The sequence below is a fragment of the Haplochromis burtoni genome, unplaced genomic scaffold, assembly GCF_018398535.1.
Source record: "Haplochromis burtoni strain Fernald_Lab_line unplaced genomic scaffold, NCSU_Asbu1 Contig_66, whole genome shotgun sequence".
Classification (NCBI taxonomy): Eukaryota; Metazoa; Chordata; class Actinopteri; order Cichliformes; family Cichlidae; genus Haplochromis; species Haplochromis burtoni.
Window position 1 is genome coordinate 2,164,242 of NW_024582427.1, and position 16,380 is coordinate 2,180,621.

The 16,380-nt window shown below is 40.9% G+C and overlaps 1 protein-coding gene across 3 annotated transcripts in view; it reads left to right on the forward strand.

The window, feature by feature from the left end:
• ppm1e (protein phosphatase, Mg2+/Mn2+ dependent, 1E) overlaps positions 1 to 16,380 on the forward strand; it is a 53,904-nt gene continuing 37,524 nt past the window's right edge. Inside the window, exons 1-2 of one of the 3 annotated variants that reach the window (XM_005923159.3) lie at positions 1 to 201; positions 314 to 507. In XM_005923159.3, coding sequence (XP_005923221.1) covers positions 323 to 507 — 185 coding nt within the window. In that variant the 5' untranslated portion in view covers positions 1 to 201; positions 314 to 322. Of the gene's footprint in view, positions 202 to 265; positions 508 to 16,380 lie in introns of all 3 variants that reach the window. The other 2 variants (XM_005923161.2, XM_005923160.3) reach the window with 2 other exon arrangements.

The window sequence follows — 16,380 nt, forward strand, 5'->3', positions numbered from 1 at the left end:
CCGCCCTCTGATCATCCGAAATCCCTGATAACACGGCGCGCGCTCCAGCTCGGCTCTGAATGGGGGCTCAGTCCAGCTTGTGACAGCTCGTCCTGTAGTGTAACCGTAGAGGCCACGGTCCGCTCATCCAGTCGGGTCCGCTGCTTTCAGACGCGCCGGTAGTCCACGGCCCTGCTCCTCCGGTAGTACACATTTATTCAGGTAGTATGGTACTGCACTGTCAGTCCAACTAGTTCGGTTAGTGTACTGACTCTTCTCTTCTTAGCCCGGCAAGTTAGTGTACTGACGGGCGGAGCTGTCTCTGTCTGTCCAGGAATGAGAAATGATGGCCGGCTCTGCAGCAGAGGAGAAAACCTTCCGACGGTTCTTGGAGCTCTTTATTCGGGAGATGAGGATGCCTCTGCAGGAGGGCGACCCGCTGCCGATGCGCCCCTTGTCGGACCTGGTGTCTGAGGACGAAGTGGAGGGGGAATGCCTCGACCTGTGTCTCCAGCACCTCTACAAATAGTTAAGTGTCCACTTTTTGTTCGTGGCATGCTGTCATTTCCGTGTCTCTGTATAGTCAGATAATGTCAGTGGCCGTGCTTTTGAAATGTGGGTTTCTACTTTGTGGAGAGCTGCGCCAGGTGAGCGGAGCTGCGACCCCGACTGGGTCCAGAGCAGGATGAAGCGGGATGCCCGGAGCCTGCTGCCCTCCCGGGCGGCCAGCCGCCTGCTTCTGGGCATACCAGGGTGTGCCAGCATCAAGTTTAGACAAGTGCCGTTACAGATGCGGAATTAAAGCTAAAGCAGAAGTTAAAAGCCGCCTCGCCTCGGAATGTGTTCGTGTTGTTCTGCGTGTTTTATTTGCGCACTTGCGCCTGTTTTGTGCCAGAAATTTACGTCGGAGCTGTAGGTCCACAAAAGGTGAACCCCTGGTTTTGCGTAACAGCACGACGTCATTGTGGTGTAGGAGGAGGAGGAAGCCATCGCCATCACTGCTGAGCGCATCTTCACGGGCTAAAAATAACCCACCGGTTACGTTATTAGCCTGAATCGTTACGCTCTAAAATCCAAGTCGCAGACTGAATGAATGGCCGCAGACTGAGATTACCACATTTATATCAGTGACATTTAACAGATGTGTGCTGTTTACCTCAACCTCAATCCCATTGCGAAAGGAAAAGAAGCAAAGTACAGATATGTTTATGAGTGGACTCTTCTCTAACATGCACGCTTTTAACAGCTGCTCAGTTAAATTAGTAACAATCCAGCTTCTGAGGCACGAACAAACTTGGCATGAACGGTAAAGCTGAGACAGAAATGTACGGCTGCCCTGAGCTCTGCTGCCTGGCCTGGTTTTTGAATCCAAAATAGGTGCAGAAACTGTGCTGGGAAGAAGAGGGTGGAAGGACTCATCTAGGGCACCGAATGGCAAGGGGACTGCATGGTTGCATGTTGAAAATGACTGCACCGACCGGTCTGCATGCATGCTCTTCCAGCTGTGGTGAAGATAAACTCACGCACAGCCCGGAGTGCTCACAGGGGCTTTCTGCAGAGCGTATTTAACCTGTTGCAGCAGCAGCCACATCCAGATCAGTGTCACCGCACATTCACGCTGTCTCTATCGCAATGTCCAGGTTTGTTTGGCTGGCGGATACAAGGTCACTGACCGTTCAGCACTTAACATCTAGCGCAGCTTGCCACCTCCTCCCTCTCCCTGTCTTCACATGCAGGTTAACCCCAAAGGACAAAGAGTGGGAACAGTCTGAAAAAACCTGTAGATTTTTCTGTTTAACTCATGCTCTTTAGGAGCAGCTGCATCGGCTGGCGTGCCTGTGCCTGTTGGTTTTAAATATTCAAAGAGCAGGAGCTAACAAGTTATTAGCAGGTACAATACATAACCACTGAGTGTAAAGGTTTCCAAACTGAGATGCACAATAGAGGAGGAATTAGCTACTACCCACTCTAAATTTATTGAGCTTTTTTTTAATGTCTTCTGTATTTGAGAAACCTCTACAATATCCAAAGAAAGCATGAAAGATAGAAGTGCTTTTAACCTTAAATCAGTATTTATAATGACCAACAGGGGGTGACTCATGTGGTTCCAAAAAGAAGTCCAGATTATAGAAGTCTATGGGAAAATGACTGTGGGCTCCTATGATCCATGACCTCAGTAAATGCCGTCCTGATGACTTCCTAGGCCCAATCACTAGTTTAAGGTCATAGATTAAAACATGAAGTCAATTTTGTAAAATATAGTTATTATTAGAGTTAGAAAGGAGGATCATCCAGCATAAAAATCCAGCCAATGAGAATGCAGTCTCTTTGTTTTCCCTTCGGACTGATCCTTTCGTCACATTTTGTATCAAATATCAAGATGACCATAGTGAAAATACTAAGTTTGAGGCTTCATGATGCCACTTTTTTAACCATTCATCTACATTCATCTTTTGCAATGTCACATCACACTTCCATCTTTTCGTGATACTTTGATACCCACAGTGAATGCTAATCTAGTGAAAGCTGTAATGTTTAAAGATTGTCGCTCACGATACAATCACAAACAAGTGATTGGGACTGTATTGCAGATATATATATATATATTTTTTTAACCCACTGCTTCAACGCTTCACAGTAGGCGTGCCTGATCTTTCAGCAACTGATCAACCATAAGGTGGGCTTACAGAGTTTTGATTAGCCTTTAGTAAAACTGTGCAATTAATCAAATTTTAATCTAAGCAGCAGATTTGCCTTCCACTTATTAATAAAACAAAACAGCCAAGGTAAATCGATTATTGGATCACGTGATCACTCCCCACAACGATCAGCTTCTCCTTTAGTTTTGTGTAGAACTTCAAAAGCGGACAGAATTTTTAAATTTAGCAACATATTTGAAAACTCAAAAAGTTTAATTTTTCTCAACATTACAGCACAAGTCTCAAGTCTCAAAATCTCTTGGTGTTGCCGGGTTCAGCTAAAGTCACAAAAGGGAACACAACCCAAGTTTACTCCAAGCTTGTTGCACACTTACCTTCGACAAGACGTTGAGGGAGCTTCACAACCTCAACCTCTTGGAAACCATTTAAATGCAATTGCTCACCAACCATGTTTTTTTGTGGTCACACGGAGGTTGATGATCTATTTTTTCCTCTACTGTGATTGAGGCCTTAAGCAGTCACTGCACTTCACACTGTGCTTCGTGTACTTTATAAACCTGGATACGACAAAACATGTCGCCTGTACGATGATATCACCTACGGAGATGCACGTCTGCACTACCCTCCCTCCTGCATCGTGATAATACAGAGGTGGAATACACAGGGAGGAGACATCACACAATCTTTGTTAAAATTTCAGATTTGCACTGTAGATACGCACGTTTCCTATTGCTTGGCTGGTTAGTGGATCAACAGCAGCCATCTTTGATCGTATGAGTGTCTTGGAAAGCCCAAAATCACACATCATATATTTCATCTAGCTGCCCATATGGACACTAAAACAGGTTTGGTTTTCTGTGATGATTCCTCCAGTTCATACTGCACATTAGGAGTCTACTCGCTAATGCGCTTCATACTTTAATCCAAAGATGTGTGACTTCGCTCTGACTCACAAGTCTGAGCTTTCAGCTGGGTGAACGTGAGCTTCCACCCTCACCACCTGGTGCCAAACCACTCCAAGGAAGCAGAAAGTTGAGGCCCGAAGCAAGAGTTTGAATCTGATGGGTTTCTGTAGAAGTGACTGTTAGTTCATACATTCTTGGTTGTATTCAACCGATTTCAGAGCTGACAGAGCTGCATATGAAAGTACAAATGTCTGATGTGATGAAATTGGACATTAGTTGATCTTTAATCCGACAGCTTACTAGTAAAAAGTAGCACACCTAATTTTTCAGTGGACTAGTTACCAATTCAGGCACCTTGCTTAAGACACCCCTGGAAAATATCCCAATCTTTAATCAAAAGGTATTCCACATTGCCTCTTTATCTGTTTCTTAACTTTGTAATAATTCTTTGATGATATAAATGAATTAAAATACTATCAATAATAATGCAAAATAATTGCTGCACACCAAGATTATTACATAAGACTGTGTTTTTATAACTAAAGCTAAACCAAAAAGTAAAAGTAGGTGTGAAAAAACATTTTAGCCAACTGCCACACAGCATGTTTGTTCATCTGTAATATACAAATGGTAATATAACAGTGAACTAGGCCATTTGGAGAATGATATTAGTCTTAGATGCTGTTATTGCTTGAACTTCGTTTTACTACAGCCCTCGGAAACTTCATGCCCTCTGAAGCAGGTGTGAAGGTCAAACAAGGCTAAACCATGGCTGCAAGATGTGGGTGTTTTATATGTACTGTAGTAATATTTTTGCACAGCTCTGTGTGATTCATCGTGTGAGAGTTACTGCTGATCGGATTCGAGTGAAAAGCTAAAGTTGTGGCAGTCATTTTAAAAATAAGAGTCCATCCAATCTGGATGTGTGAAGCATCCATTAGCCAAGCCTACCAAAATAACTGCAGCTCAATGCACAGGCTTACTTTGTAAAATATCCCACTGTCTCTGTTTTCTGGCAGAGGCACTTTGTTGTACATTTGGCTTGTTAGAGGCAATGAATCACTCATTGGCCACTCTCCATGTAACACTATATTTTCAAGGGAGACAGATTTGAGGAGCTACTGTATGAAGGTCAAACAGGGCCATTTATTTCTCCCATCTTATATACCCAAGGCAAAATGTTGGAGACGTTAAATTAATAATTAATATATACTGCTTAAGGACAAGTCAGTTGGTTCCCAAAAACCCAGAGGACTCGTCTTCTGGGAAACATGAATATCCCAGATCGGCTCTCCAAGATAAACAAAAGCATCAGTCATTTCAGCCAGCGGAGCAAAACCATATGTTTAGAAGCCATGACGCTGGTCAGTTGGGAGCAGAAGTGGGAGTAATTTACTGCAGAGCCATAAAATTTACTAACAGTTGGACGTGTGAAGCAGCCCGGGTTGATGGATGGGTCAATAAAGCATTTAACTGTAGAGACGACCTTTCATTTACTGTTTCAGATTCACACGCTACTCGGGTTTGCTTCAATAAAATCCACAATTTCCCCCCCAAACCTCAATGAACTTATTATTATAACTAGTTAGACTTAGCAGAAAAGATGTTTAAACCCCAATGTTTCACTACATTTTTAAATTACTGTGCACTGAATGGGTTGAATCAGTGAATGATCTGATTTTCGGCTCAGTTTTATGTAATTTAGGTAAGTTTTATGTTGCTCTTATTGCTCACATTGTGCTGTGTTGGGCTGCTGCAGCTGTTTTCAGAGAAAAGCTCTTAAACTCGTTCTGTCCAGACCATTTGGCAATATTTACAAGTAAAATAATCAGTCAGGGAGAAAGTTGGAAACAATAATATCCGTCTCACTGTTTTTCTCACATGCAGTGACGAGTGGGTGCTCACTCTCAGAAGTTGTGCCTCAAGGAGAGTTCTTGCAAGAGAGCACGGCCTCTGAACAAACCAACAAAAACAAGCTGTATATCAGAGATGGTAAAAAACTAGAAAAATACACATAGATACACATCAAACCATACTATTGCTGGGACGACAACAAGCCAAATATGATAAATATTGAAAATAAAATGAGCAGCATGCACGCTGCAGGGCTCCAGTTTGACTGTTTTATCGCACTAGCAAAATGATAAAAAGCGCTTGTGCTTGAAGACAGTAGCAGTAGTTGACAGAGACAGTATAAAAGATGGGACATAGCTACTGTGACCTCACTCCAATCGGTTTCTGAAGTCCCGTTTTGAAGCCTAGAGATGAGCGTTTTCTGCCAGAAACATTTTGGCTGCACAAAACAGATTTGGTGAAACGTCACAGTTTTCATGATGTAGTTTTCTATTAAAACTAGAGCCCTGCAGTGTATGAGCCTGAGCAGAGCATTTTCTCCAGCGTCATCTCCATTGTTCTCTTAATTTTTGACCATATTGGGACAATAATTGACAGAAAAAACATCATCTTGTGTTGAATAATACTTAAAACTAATGACTGAGACTATAAGCTCATAGATCAACGGAGCTAAAGGGTCGGTTTCCCATAGATTTCCATACAACCGTTTACAGCCAGAGAAGTTTCCGCCTGAAGGGAAAGAGTTCAGGTTAAAGCCTCACTTTTCAGTCCCAGAAGTAGGTCCTTCTATTTTATATCGGGAATTAACACAAAAACTGTCTAAACTTTCATCAGATCAAAATGAACAGAACGCGTTATGAGATGGTTGAAACCAAAATTATAGCAAAAAAGAGCGTGAATCACATTTGCAAAGGGATCAGAAAAACTTACAGCTCAAACTAAAAAGTGGATGATGTGTCAGTGTTGTTTCCTCAACTTGTTTAAAATCTGTTATTTTACTTGAATCCAACCAGGAAAGTTCATCACTTTAGCAGCCGATCTTGCAGATTTAAGTGGCGTCTGGTTTAAAGTGTTTTAACATGTAAAATGAGCTCCCTCAGTATTAGGCTGGAGGCAGTCCTGCAGGTACAGGAGAAACAGGCAACACATAGATCACGTATCACCTCCAATTCAGACCCGATACACGATCTAATGTATCACTTAAGCGCCCATTAACCTTGGCTGCAAGCTCTTAAAGCTGGGCTCTTTGTGCATTAAGGCTGCGAGTGGAAATGCAGAAGTATTAGCTGCGTGTATTATTTGTTTTTTTTTTACATAATTTACAGCACTTATCATTGTAGCAACCCAGGTATCCTCTTGCTTAGAGTAACAATGGTCAGTCTGAGTACAGCAGGCAGGAACAGCAGCAGATTAATCATGTTTCAATCAAGCGTCTTTGTATGTGAAGTTTGATAACAGTGCTTCAGACAACAACATGGCCAATCAGTATGCCTGGTCCACTCTCACTGTATTATTTAGCTCCTTAGTTTTACTTGTTTGAGTTGGCATGTCCTTAATTTCTGGTTGTCTGAGGACAGTGTGTTCAGATCAGTGGGAAGGACATTTTATAGCAGAATGTGGAGCCGAGTTTTATAGTTTACTTTGCAAAATAAATAAATAAACATTAACTATAACATAAAATCCCTTTTCAGTTTAACACAGGGTCTTGGTCTTTTGCTTTTATAGGGATGCAGTAAAAGAATTAAATGAGCGTAAAGGGACGCGGGGAAGGAAAGCTGAAAACAGCTTCCTGCTCTGGCTGTTTGGAATAATGGGTAGAACCGGAAAAACTATTTTTCTGACCCTGAGTTCCTCTTTTACATTTCCATGGGGTTATCCCCAGTGCTAACCAAATAAGCAGCCAAAAGTAGCTGTGTTAATATATGTAGCAGCTATCTTTCCTCTTAAATGAGATCAATGGGTTGTATTGTGCTGTGATATAATTTGGGCTCTCTTGAATCTTGTTTTTTTTGTATGTCATGTATGTTTCTTTATGTATGTCATGGTATGTATGTAATAATCCTCACCTTATGGTTTAAATTGGGTTTGTGTGAATGGACAACGTCCTCACGGGGTCGAGGTGATGGGCAATTTGCTCATTTCCCTGCTAACTCATCAGTTTAACATTATTATTATAACAGGACTGATAACAAGTTGAGTCTGCCTCGCTGTAGTTTCATGTAGCCATCTCCAGATATGATTAATGCTTGTAGATCTCGAGATCTAAAATGAAAAAAGTAAAGAGCAAGGGAGATGCTATAAGTTGATACCATTTAAGATGCTCAGCTGATATCCGTCCACTTATCACGGCAGGCTAAATCGTGCAAAGAACAGGTAACCATGCAAAGACGTCTCTCACCTCTCTAATTTATAGAGGTTTTCTAGTCTTAGTGACTCCTCAAAGCAATTTAGACTACATCTAGCTATACAGTCATACTGCACTTTATTCTCTATGCTTTAAGCTCTTTATCTTCCTCACATTCACAGCCACATTAGAATCCCGAGATAACCTGGGAGGAAGCCACGCAGGCACGTGGAGAACATGCAAACTCCTCAAACCGGGAACCTTCTTACTGTGAGGCAACAGTGTCAGCACACGTATGTGCTGCTGAGAGAGAGCAGTGTTGTCTTTTTTGTGTTCGGGGCAAACATGAAGGGTTGGAAGCACAACCTTAGGCAGAGTCCGGTTTGAATGATCATCTGGTCACAAGGGAAAAATACGTAGTCCCCAATTGGTTTGTGAGTGAATTATTTTGAGGTTGCCGTCAAACGCTAAAGAGTGTGCTGCATCAAAGACCTCCATGCGATTTGTTTGACTGAATTCTCTTTACTTGAAAACCAGAAATAGAGGACATTTGCCTTCAAAGTAAAAGTTCCGCCTTAACATGTTAGAATAGGCTTGACTTATTTTGTAGGCGATTTACATTCGAGTCGCACTTTTCAGAGTTTCAGTACTGCTTGGACAATAACTAGCGGGGGGTTGTAGACAAATCAGTGCCCGTGGCAACCTGCTAGTGACCAAAATTATTGCAAGGAGGTCTTTCAAACAATTTTTCCACCAGCACCTCGTGACCATTGGTGACCAGTCTCTAGGCCTGAGGTAGCATGCCTACCTGTGCTTCCTCTGCCAACCTGTTGGTGATGGTATTGGTCATCAGAAGACGATGACCCTTTGGAACAGGTCACCCGAAACTAGTTTAAGAAAAATTTATGAGCAAAGCACTGTAAAACAGTTAAAATTGTTTAGGCTTAATTTTGATAGGACAATGGGGAGAGGAATCAAGAAAGGCCTTGGGCCGGATTTGAACTTCTTACGGTGCATGCGCGCCTCTTATTTTTCTCTGCAATGCAAAAGAAATCTCCTTTCCCAGATGGAAGCTGTTTATATACCTCACTGCCTGGATAATTTTAATGCACGGTAACAGGAGGCTCTGCTGTGGCTGTTAGAACTGACTGATCATGTAACTGAACTGTAATGTAATGAAGATATTTACAGAGAATACGTGCTGAGTGTGGAGTTTGGCTGATACCTGATCGGTCTGAGCATTGAGGCTGAGAGATGCTAAAAAGCTTTGCAGGGGTTATTGACAAAAAATTTTAGGATATGAATCTGTCAAGCCATCGACACAGTAATGAGGTTAAATCCTCAGATGGATTTGATATGAAATAAAACAGTGGGTATTTGCTGAATCTAGATTTGTACCTGCAGACACGTGGGCTTCGGACGCTAATGGACGAGAAGCTGTAGCAGTTGAAGCAGACTAATGGTATGAGTGTGTTTATATTTGTGGTGGCCAGCATCCTACATGGATGTCTCTACAGTAGCTCTGCTGTGAGTGTAATGATAGTCGGAGGCAGCAGCTCTGGTGATTCATCCCAACGTGTCATTAGTTTGTCTCTGGGTTGAACAGCTAATAATAGACTTGTGCAAAAAGAGAGAGATCCCCTCTGCGTGTGAATGTGTGCGTTAATAGGGGGTGGGTGAAGCACTTGGTGTGCTAGAACGTGATTGGAGGTGTGGACAGAGCTTGTGTGTGTGTATTAATCCATTTTCCTCCAGGCAGCTGGGAGTCACATCTGAAAAGAAGAGGTTGCGGTTTACGCTCTCTAAACACAGTTTGATTTGAAATGTACGTGGATGGCGTTATGCTGGTGCGTACACCCATCAGCCACAACACTAAAACCACTGACAGGTAAAGTGGATGATTTCATCTCATTACAATGCATTATTCTTCTGAGACATTCATGCGTGTGTTACTTTGAGATGTACCATCCATCCACACACCAACACTAACAATTCAGTCCCAGAATTCAACTCCATCCCAGGTCATCCTGTTCATGGAAACCAGCATAGTGCTAAATCTGAGTGTTTATTGGGGGCTTTCACAATATGTGATTTTTGTAGATAATTGATACATTTGTTGAAATATCTACAGATATTAGCGGGAAACACACACACACAAACAGACTGGGTAATATTTGTAAAGTTGCTTTTTTAAACTACTCTTGTCCAGAAATGTGTCCAAAATATAATTTGGAACCTGTAATTTAGTATTCAGTATCTTTATATAAGTAGAGATACTAAACAAAAATAATCAGCTGCTGATGTTTACTTCATTTCTATCAGACAGCAGTAAAAAAAAAAAACCCTGATGTGCTGCACTATTATTAAACGCGAGGCTGTGGTTAACTAAGGAAAATCCTGCACACTATCTGCTTAAATAGAATTACACACAGATATAAGTATCAAGTATCATTTAGCTTGCAGCGGGTGGAGCTGCTGACAGAGCCTTAAGCTGGTGATAATTATTCAACTAAATATATTGAAATAAGCCAGCAGTGTTTCCTTACTCATATAATTTACTTGGGCGGGTCACCCAAGCATTTTAAACATACACCACGCAAGTAAATTTCAGCTCTGTAAAGCCTGAACCATGAAATAATTCCCTGAAAATTCAAATTTTTTGAAACAGGAATGGTTATTGATTTTTTTTCTAATTACAGCATTTTTGTGCATTTTGTTATTCGCAGTAGCACTGCATGTGCCTACATCAGGTTTTTAAAGGATAAAAAAAATCACGCTGATAATGTAGAGGCATCAAAAACTCATGTATCATATATGATGAACTTAGTTTTACAGGGTTAGGATACATTTTTATCCTTTCATCTTCCAAAACCAGTACTGGTAAATGGTAAATTGTACTGGTTCTTATATAGCACTTTTCTACTTCTGCTACTTTCATAAACTCACTTTTTTGTGGAGGGGTATTGCTCAAAATTTCTACTGTAAAAAACGAAAAGGTAGAAGCAGAGTCTACATCACTTGGTCACCACCTTTGTTACCAGTTGAAGATCAGGCTCTGGCTGCTGGGCTGGGGTCAGCAGACATTTGGCTGTGTCATCCCTTGAGGTTCTTGGCTCTGTGTTGACTGCCCAGTACGGAAAGGACAAGTTTTGATACTTTTCTTGGCCTGCTGTTAAGATAACTGAAGAACTTCATAATTACCATAACATCATAATTATAACTTTAATGTATTTACTGAATGTAGTACAGTAAATCATTACAATACCAACTGAAAAATGTAATGTGACTATTGTAATGTGGTACTTTAAAACACACTGCACCCACCAATGTTTAAAACAGCGATGCAATTTGTTTTTGGTATAGCCCCTAGTTCTTATTTTGAAAGTTTAATCACTGAAAACTAGCTAACTCCAGTTAAATAGTTAATAGACTGTTATGTACAGCATATAAGGTGCTTTTCTAATATAACTAAACCCCACACTCACAAAGATTTCATATGCAGCTTTATTCTGGAGGATCTGGGAAGCAAACCACCTTAACCAGAGTCACACAGTTCTTCTCTTCTAATGTTTCCCTAGATCAGGGGTGTCCAACTCTGGGCCTCAAGGGCCGGTATCCTGCAGGTTTTAGATGTGTATTTAATCCAACACAGCTGATTTAAAAGGCTAAATTACCTCCTAAACATGTCTTGAAGTTCTCCAGAGGCCTGGTAATGAACTAATCATTTGATTCAGGTGTTTTCACCCAGGGTGATATCTAAAACCTGCAGGAGGCCTGGAGTTGGACACCCCTGCCCTAGAGGTAGGTCAGCTTGCTGAGTCTGTCTCCATCATTTTGGACTCCATCTATTGGTGATTGCCTTTTTCTGCTCTGGGATCTGGAGGGCTACTCTGAGGACCTCAATGCAGGTAGCTAACTTCAGTCTGCAGAAGAAGTGGCTGGAGATACATCTGATTATTGCTCAGATGTCACGAAGTGTATATGATGGCTCAGTGTTCAGAGACCAATGATGTGACTTGTATCTCCCTAGGAGAGCATACGGTCTGAACAGTTGACCAGTTGAAACTAGGATCCTAAATAAATGCTCATGTTTGCCAGGAGATTATCGACTGAAGACAGTTTCTCTGCACAACGCTCCGGGTGAGCTGTCTGCCCGCTGATCTCTTTCTTGTTACTACATGTAGCACAGTTAAGCAACCATACATTTCCAGTGAAGAGATTATTTTTGTTTTTAGAGCAAATGAAATGATCTGTTTGCACCTGATTGTTTTCATGTGTATTTGCACACATTTGATCCTTTGAAGGAATTCCCTCAAATTGAGTCCTTGCTAGATTACAATACTTTAAATTATAAATTTGTTATCGCCCATGAACTGTTAAGTACTGTCCTTTGTCTAATAACTGTCTAAAACTAAAATAAATGTAAATCTGGCCTCATCGGGCACAATTTAGCTTTTCCGGAATAAAGAAAGTGGGCAGCAGTCATCACTGTCTGTTTGTGCTGAATGTTGATGAATTGATGATGACTTGAAGAGCAGGAAGAGGGGGAGTTAAATAACCCCTTCTCTCTCACACACACACACACACGCACACAGCTGATAGATAGTAATTGAGGGGAAAGCCTTTCTATACCTCATTAAACAGAAATGTCTCCCACAGCTGTAAAGAACCAGGGGGCAGGATCCGGCTTCCTCCTGCACACAAGCACACACACTGTTATAGAAGAGTGGGCGGTGAGAGAGGAGCTGCAGTTGACGGCTTTATTAAAGGATAAACCACAACGTGTGACGAGCCGCTGTGCACATGTACTGTATGACTCCATGACGAGCGTCTGATAGCCACAAATCACCTGCCTCACATCACAGACAGTTCTCTTCTTTCCTAACCTTTATTTAGCACTAACCTTTACAGTTTAGGACTGCCTGCGCCTCAGTTATTATATAACGCCACAATATGTTTGGCGTAAATGCGTCAGAGTATAATGTCAAAGCCAAAGTTTGACTTCACATGGATTTCATTGCAATGATTCCTGTTTTAATTGACAACTGAACTTGTCTTCTTCTTAAAATTTTTACAGTAAATGTAGCCTACTGGTGAAAAACCAGGGCTTTGTAGATGCCTTGCAGTGATTCAGGCCCATTATACTGGGAATTTACAAAAAATTTTTTGATGTTTTTTTAAAATCAATGTATTAATCAAGATGATATTTATCTAATTAACTGGCACTGAGAAGAAGCATTATTTTCTTCATTCTTGAGGACTTACAGTCTAATTTTGTTTGTATCAGTAAATGCTTTAGTCAGATAGCTGTTTTTCATGTCCAATAAAACGAAAGCCGTTAAACATTCAACCATTTTCTGCTTTTTGTGCATTAGCAACAAGCCAGTGAATTCCCCATAACGCTTAATTAAGACAAACAGGTGTTTCTGGACTGCTATAACAACTGTAGGAGGAAGAATACCCTTATTTTGTGCATCTGCTGGCGCTGAAGTCCCAGAAATGCCGTTCCCTGAATGGCCAAAATGGTTGACAACAGTGTTGGGGTGAATTTTAAATTACTTTCCTTGTATTGTATTGAGGCTTTTTCATTATTAGGGGTGTGAGAGATGTACCGATTAAGCCACTATCTCCCCGAAGGTATCACCTCAGCTCATTCAATGACCTCAACTGGACCTCTCAATGTGGTTGTGGCCCCTTCAGGAGTCTTTGTAACACAATTATCTGACAAACAATAAGCGTTTGTCAGGATTTCTTTGTGTACTTTCTGTCCAAGTAGTCAGCTTTCTAGTTCAGGTGAGTGCAATTAAAGAATTAGCACAGTAGCAACTGGGGATAGTTGTAGTTCTTAATGCCTAGGTTAGGGAAGGTAATTTTCCAGGACAAGATGACTGTTTAGTGACGCAAATGTTTGCCTAGTTATGGTTAGTTGCCATAGTTGGCTGTGCGAATGCAAACTTCATAGGTTTCCTATACAAATCCTGTAAAGTTTAAAGTTGACAGCATTCAAAGTCCTTGGTGCCAAACGCCCTCATACTCAAGTTTTTGCTTTTTGTTTGCTAACTTCGCTCAAGGCACTCTTATTTGAATAGTTCAACTTTTGCTCCAACGCTGTGGCTGTCGGTGTGTCTTCTTTCTTTAATCAACCAAAATGCACAAGGGTCCAACATGGCGATGGGGCTGCGGACACTGACGCTCAAAGTATATAGTTTCCTGGCGGTAGGTCAGGAACCAAGGTTATAATAGGTAGCTACAATTAAACTAAAAAGTAAAACTTGATGTGAAAAATCATTTTGTGAACTTTGATAACCGAAATGAAAAAATTATAGAGGAAGTTTTAGTATTTGTGAGTTTGGTATAAATCTTATTTCAACTTGTCTGATGAGGTTTTGATGGATGCATTTATTGAGACTTTGGACGTCTACAAGGCTGTGGGTCATAATACCTGCACTGATTTTCCTAAATCTTCCCTCTTTAATGGTAATAATTTAAAATGACTAAAACTAACACTGAATCTAAGAGAAACTAAACTTAAACTGGTTCTGGAAACAAACTAAAGTAAACTAAACATAAAAGCAAAAAGTCAAACAAAATGAAAATGAGAAAATACAAAACTATAATAACTCAGTGAGGAAATTAGTAACTCTTAACATCTTTACAAGAGAAAGAGAAGAAAAAGGTCACGTGGGAGATCGCAAATGTCCCAAACTTCTATAACCATCCAAGTTGCAGGAAGCCAGCGTCCTCTTCATCTCAGGTATAGGAGATCCATTTCCCCGTAAAGTCTCGGTGTGAAAGTCATGCTCATCATTAAGATGGGAAGCATCAGGTTTACTCCAGTTCTGTCCGTCTCCTTTTTTTTTTTTTTGTTACCAAAAATTTGTAATATTTTAACATATACCATTCATTTTTTAACAACACTTTCTTTTATTAGCCCAAGGTACAATACAATGGCACCTTTAAAGTTTTCATACCCTGGGTCCTTCTTTAAAACATATATTGTCCCAAAATATTAGAATTTTCCTGTGTGGTTAAAATATGTGTGAACGGTTGGCGCCCATGTGGCGGCACTCCCTCCACTGTAAGGTGTAATAAAAACTAATCCTGTGTTTCCAACCAAATTCTCTTCACTTCCTTAAAGAGCTTTAAATGCTAATAATAGTATTTTAAAGCTAATTCTTTGCAGTACAGGGAGCCGGTGTGATATGTTCAGCTGAACGTGCAAAAATCCAAATAGTTTTAAACCACTGTGTTTAATAAAGCTTTATTTGGACCCTGGTTTATTTGGTGGAATAGCAGGAAGTTGTTTGAAAGGTTCCTCTTCCTGCTGCTGTTGGTTTGTTCCTTCAGTATCAGTGCTAACAAACCTCTGTCTGTTCTCAGCTTGTGAGCTACAGTTTGTAGCGGAAGTTAGTTTACACCTATGCTCCTGCCAGCTTAGTTGTCAATCACACCGGAATGGTTTCACACCCACACTGAGGCTAGCAGGCTAAAGGCCTTCTGATGTCTCTCCAAAGACCAGTTTCTTCCTTTCAGTAATCAAAACTAAAATAATTAAATGGTGGGTATTAATTTATCAGAAATATATTAACAGATAATTGACAACAGATGATGAACTTTACTCATACTTAAAGAGAGCAACAGCTGCCACCCTGTTATAGCCTGCTGTGATCAACCTCTTTGACTTTAACTGACTGACATTTGCCTGCTTCGGGCTGGGCAAACCTCTGCTTTTATAAGTCATGTCCGCAGGTCAAGGACAAGCTTAGCTTTGTTTAGAACAAGCATACCTCTCAAGGGCTTTTTTTTAATGAGGACTTACCTCAGGCTGTGTCGATGAAGTACAAGCCCAATTTGAAAAAGAATGGGACGATGTAAAATAAAACAGAATGATTAATCTCTAAAAAGTTGTGACAGGGACATGTGTACCTCTGTGTAGCATCCCCGTTCTTTTAACAGCAGCCTGGAAACTGAAGAGACCAGCTGATGGATTTTTTTGTCTAATATAGGATTTTAGCTGTTCAGCAGCTTCTTTGTTGTATTTTTTATTTCATGATGCACCAAACATTTTCAGTTTGTGAAAGGTCTGAATCACAGACAGGCCAATTCAGCACCCTGACTCTTCTACTATGAAGCCCTGCTGTGGTAATAGAGCCTCAAAAGCCTGAAAAAGACATCATCTGGATGGGAGTGGGTATATACCTTTCAGCACTCATGGACCCTTTCTAGCTGCATAAACAGTCAGTTCCATAGGCACTAATGTACCCCCATACCATCAGCAATGCATGCTTTTGAATTGAGTTCTGATAACAAGCCAGATGATCTCTCTCGTCTTTACTCCAGAGGACATCAATGTTTTCCAAAATTCATTTCAAATTTCCAGTCGTCTGAGCACGGCACAGTTTTCCACTTTGCCTCAGTTCGTTTTAAATGATGAGCGTATCTGTAGCATGTTTACATATGGCTCCTTTTTTGCATGATGGGTTTGTGGATGGCACGGTCTGAAAGCGTTCCTGAGCCCTTGCAGTGATTTCCATGACAGAATCATGGCTGACCAAAGATCGTTAGTGCGAAATACAGATTTTTGCCTTCCTCCCTTGCTAACAGAGATTTCTCCAGATTCTCTGAATCTTTTGATGGT